The sequence below is a fragment of the Panicum virgatum genome, chromosome 5K, assembly GCF_016808335.1.
Source record: "Panicum virgatum strain AP13 chromosome 5K, P.virgatum_v5, whole genome shotgun sequence".
Lineage (NCBI taxonomy): Eukaryota > Viridiplantae > Streptophyta > Magnoliopsida > Poales > Poaceae > Panicum > Panicum virgatum.
The window spans coordinates 9,546,831-9,551,077 of record NC_053140.1 but is presented as its reverse complement, the minus strand read 5'-3'; the positions used below and the strand labels follow the sequence as shown (position 1 = coordinate 9,551,077).

The window sequence follows — 4,247 nt, the reverse complement described above, 5'->3', positions numbered from 1 at the left end:
AAAATATGATGCCATTGACTTATATTTATTCGGTTGAGTTTTTATATATTTTTTTATAAATGTTTATGGAGACAAATAAATGTACATGTCAAATGTAAACTACATCTCTGATGATAGATCTAGTGATGCTTGTTTTACTTTACTTAATTAAATGAGTAAGCAAATATTGTTGGTCAAAAATTAAGCTAAAGTCAGTGGTGTCATATATTTAAGAACCGCGGACTACTATAACAAGATGTTCATGTGCAGATGTTTTAATGGAAATTTTCTTTGTGTAGTTCGAACGGGAAATAAGATGAGGTTAAAATCTGGCCATGAAAGAGTTCCTGTTTATTTTTTTTTCACGGAGAACGTTGTTCAATCCACGAGGTTCAACGTTTAGAAGAATACATCTATGATTAGGGTAACACCAACAAGTATACTAATCTATCATTTGTCATTATATTTGTTTGTGTTATTTAACGAGGATTAACATCAGCAATAAAAAGATCAACACAGCAACATTATACAACAACAAGAGCAGGTCACTCGGCACAGTGTGAACTAGAAGTGGTGAGCACCTTACCATTTCTTTTTTCTTTTGCGAAACACACCTTACAATTTTATTGAAATGGTTGTATCAAGAAAAATGATGAACGACCAATTTGCAATTGCCAATGGCTGTTTGGCCCCGGAACTATGGGTTCAAACAGGTACTGCCCCGTTCCAATTTGTAGATCGTCTTGATTTTTCGAGATTAATAGTTTTAACTATGTATCTAGACATAGCGTATATTTAGATACATAAAAAAACTATATGTTTAGAAAATCAAACATCCTAGGATTTGGAAGGAGTGAGCACTTGCCATTTGGAAACAAAAAATCAGACCGGCTAAGGGAGAACTGTAGTCTAGATCATCTCAAACCGTCTCGAGCACCCCTGCCTCTTACTGCCGGCGCAGGTGGTCGAACGCCTGCGCGAGAGTGGGCGCGAAGCGGGCGACGTCGACGCGCACGCTCTGCTTGTTGAGGTAGAACTCGGTCATGTTGTTCCATCCGCTGCGGTGGATGGCGTCCGGGTCCTTGATCGCCGGGTGCTCCGGCCCCAGCGTCTCCATCAGCGTGCTCTCCTCCGCCGCCACGCTGTACTCCAGGTACCTGAGCCCCATGTCCTTCGCCGGCTCGCCGTACTCCATCCTCGCGATGTGCTCCAGCTTGCCGTACGGCACCACCTGGATCAGCACCCCGCCCGGCGGCAGGAACAGCATGTTCGCCAGCCCGGCGCCGTGCACGCCCAGCAGCACGTCGTGCGAGTTCACCGCCCGCGCCTGCGCCTCCACGCCCGCGTCGCGCCGCAGGTCGATCGACGCCGCCTCGAACCCCGCCGCCTCCGCCGCCCGCAGCACCTCCTGCACGTTCATGAACCGGCGGCTGTGCCTGCGGTCGATCAGCAGCAGCCGCGGCCTCCTGCCCGGCTCCCGGGCCAGGCTCGCCGGCACGCCGCGCGGGAGCGCGTAGATGTCGCGCAGGAAGCCGGTGAAGTCCGGCATGGAGAGGCGGCGCCGCCCCGGCACCCATTCGGGGATGATGCTCAGGTCCTTGTGCATGTGGATCCCCACGGTGACGCGCGGGAAGCACCGCACGTGCTCGTCGCCGGCGTCGAGGTCCACGACGTCGTACCTGGACAGCCGCCGCAGGATGGGCGCGTACGCCGCCGGCCACCACGGCTGCGCGTTGGTGATCAGGAGCTGGACCTCGCCGTCGTACCGCCGCGATGCTACGAACAGCGGCACCAGCACGTCGGTGAAGTCGTGCCAGAAGTTGCCCGTGAGCCCGCCGACCGCGAACAGGACGGCCGGCACGCTGTACCGCGCCGTGCACGCCGGGGCGGTGGCCTTGTCCGGCAGCTGCATCACGGTGACCGCCCTGATGCCCGGCAAGGTTTTGCGCGAGTACGGCTGGATCCTCCACTCGCGGCGCTCCGATCGGCTGCTCGGGATGAGGGACACCGACAGGGCTGTGCCGTTGACGCGGACATCGCCGTTGACTTCACAGGTTTCGGAGTAGTACCCCTTGGTGTTGTGCACCACCTCGCCATTCTCTGCTGCACAGGCCAAAGACAGGGCAAACAAACATTCACCGTGGTTGAGTAAACATTACTCTTATGAACCAGAGATTAATTACTCTACGACGTAATCGGATCTTTCATCAGATTTTTAATAGCTATAAATTTGACAAACGAGTGGGAAATTTGGCTTGTTGGCCCTTTGCTCCACAAATGATTTTCCACTCAACTTTTTATTTTTTTCCATCCTGACAACATGCAAATTTGATCAAAGTGCTTACCTGATTCACCTGAACCTTGAACCAGTTGTTTGTTCAATATCCGCTGCAAGTCCGAAGTGACCACTGTAGATTAAGCATCAAGCAAGAACTGACCGTCAGTTTGTGGGCTACAGATTACGAAATAAGCAGAGTTGTTGGCCACACTGGTGGTAGAAATGCATGCTCACATACATGTTTCACCAGGACGTTGAATCAGTTGTTTCTCCGCGATCCATTGTGCTAGCGTCGTTGCAACTGCATGTTAAGAAACAAGCAAGAACCGTTGCTGTCAGCTCATAGGTTGTGGGAGGACAAGGATCCTAGCTAAAAACTGAAGGTAAGGAAGCCCCTTGGCTTATGATCTATCTTTTGGGATGTCCATTTTCTACAATCATGTCACCTTCAGTATACAATTGAGTAAATGGAGATAGATCCCCAATTCAACAAACAGTTGTAAACATCAGCTACAATCATAATTTACGCAACAGATGCCTGAAACTTGCATTGTGATGAGATGAAACGAATTATGCGTTATTACCGCCGAGTCCGCTGATCGCCGCCTGCTGCGAGACGACGAGATAGATGAGGAGCATGAAGAGGACACCGACGACAAAGCCGATGTTGAGGTGGATCGTCGGCGCCCAGCCCTTCATGCCTTTCTTGGGTCTCTCCTCACAGAAGCTCATCGCCTCTTCCTTCTTCCTGCCGCGCTGCTGCCAATGGTAGCAGTAGTAAGGATGCGGCGTGAGGGTTCGGAGGGTTTTAACCAGGAAAAGAAATGCACAGCACCAATTGAGTTTGTCCAAATGCAGGTTGCTAAATGGCAAAACTGCATTGACTTCAACAAGGTCTTGGTTAGTCACTTTATTTAATCGGGTATCGAGTAAATGCTTCATAAGGTTAAACCCATATGCTAGCTATAGTAAGCAACTGTTGAGCGATCTAGAGATCCGAGTCCCACTAGGCTGCATCTGACATAGTAACGGAGAAGAGAGAAATAAACGCACGGTGCAGAAGTAAACCTTCACGTGAAGCCACCAAAGATACTATTACTAATTTGTGTGCTTCATAAATGCATTGAAATTTGACACCCAATGTTCTGCTACTGTTCGGGCCAAAAGTCTCTACGCAAAAGAAATTATCTGAAATATGTACCTACATATTTTTTTATCTGTATGAACTACTAAATTATGAGTTTAACTTTCGTGCATTGTAATACTGACTTCAAGATAAAAGCTGCATGACAATCTTCATACGACAGAGCTAGACAACTCTAAAGTTTCAACTCTAGTGAAAAGTTTTACATTCGCATATGCCTTGGCCCTTTACTAATGTGTTCCTTCGAATATACTGGCCCTGTTTAGTTGGTGAAAAGTTGTTGGTTTTGGTACTGTAGCACATTTCGTTGTTACTTGACAAATAATATCCAATCATGGACTAATTAGGCTTAAAAGATTCATCTTGTGCTAATCAATTAGATTGTGTAATTAGTTATTTTTTCAACTGCATTTAATGCTTCATACATGTGTCCGAATATTCGATGTGACGAGTACTGTAGAAATTTTTTTGAAAACTAAACAGGGCCTAAGAACTAGTGTTTTTGGGGGCGCCCATGCGCGCGGCAAAGAACAGTGGTTCAAAAAGTGGAGGTGTAAATCAACATATAAAGTATATGTAGTTGTGCAAAAAATATAGTACATTAATTAGTTTATATTATAGAGATAGTTTATTGCTTCTGGTACATATATTGAACACGATAATGATGTACAATAGAGGGGTATATGGGAATATACACATGTTGATATGGATGATTCTATTCTTCACAATCAAATTATGGATTAAATCAAAATTTATTCCTTCTTGCATTTTTTAGGTTCTATACTGAACTTAGAATGGTAACCATACAGTCTTTTTGTCTCTCAAGTCTCAATCGTATATGAATTT

The 4,247-nt window shown here is 46.6% G+C and overlaps 1 protein-coding gene across 1 annotated transcript; it reads right to left on the bottom strand.

Annotated features, from left to right (window-relative positions):
- Positions 1-710: 710 nt before the first annotated feature.
- LOC120709671 (beta-1,2-xylosyltransferase XYXT1-like) lies at positions 711-3,051 on the bottom strand. Its single transcript, XM_039995343.1, has 4 exons — positions 2,842-3,051; positions 2,496-2,558; positions 2,325-2,387; positions 711-2,082 (listed from the first exon to the last, which is right to left on the bottom strand). Exons 1-4 carry the CDS (start codon positions 2,987-2,989, stop codon positions 926-928), a joined length of 1,431 nt encoding a protein of 476 aa, XP_039851277.1. The 5' UTR covers positions 2,990-3,051; the 3' UTR covers positions 711-925.
- Positions 3,052-4,247: the final 1,196 nt, after the last annotated feature.

What these genes read in the sequence shown, in the direction of transcription:
- LOC120709671 (XM_039995343.1), bottom strand. Translation starts at nt 2,989, where the DNA reads ATGAGCTTCTGTGAGGAGAGACCCAAGAAAGGCATGAAGGGCTGGGCG. An exon ending in GGCGATCAGCGGACTCGGCG is followed by an intron (nt 2,559 to 2,841) that starts GTAATAACGCAT and finishes CTTAACATGCAG; the next exon opens with TTGCAACGACGCTAGCACAA. An exon ending in TCAAGGTTCAGGTGAATCAG is followed by an intron (nt 2,083 to 2,324) that starts GTAAGCACTTTG and finishes TGGCCTGTGCAG; the next exon opens with CAGAGAATGGCGAGGTGGTG.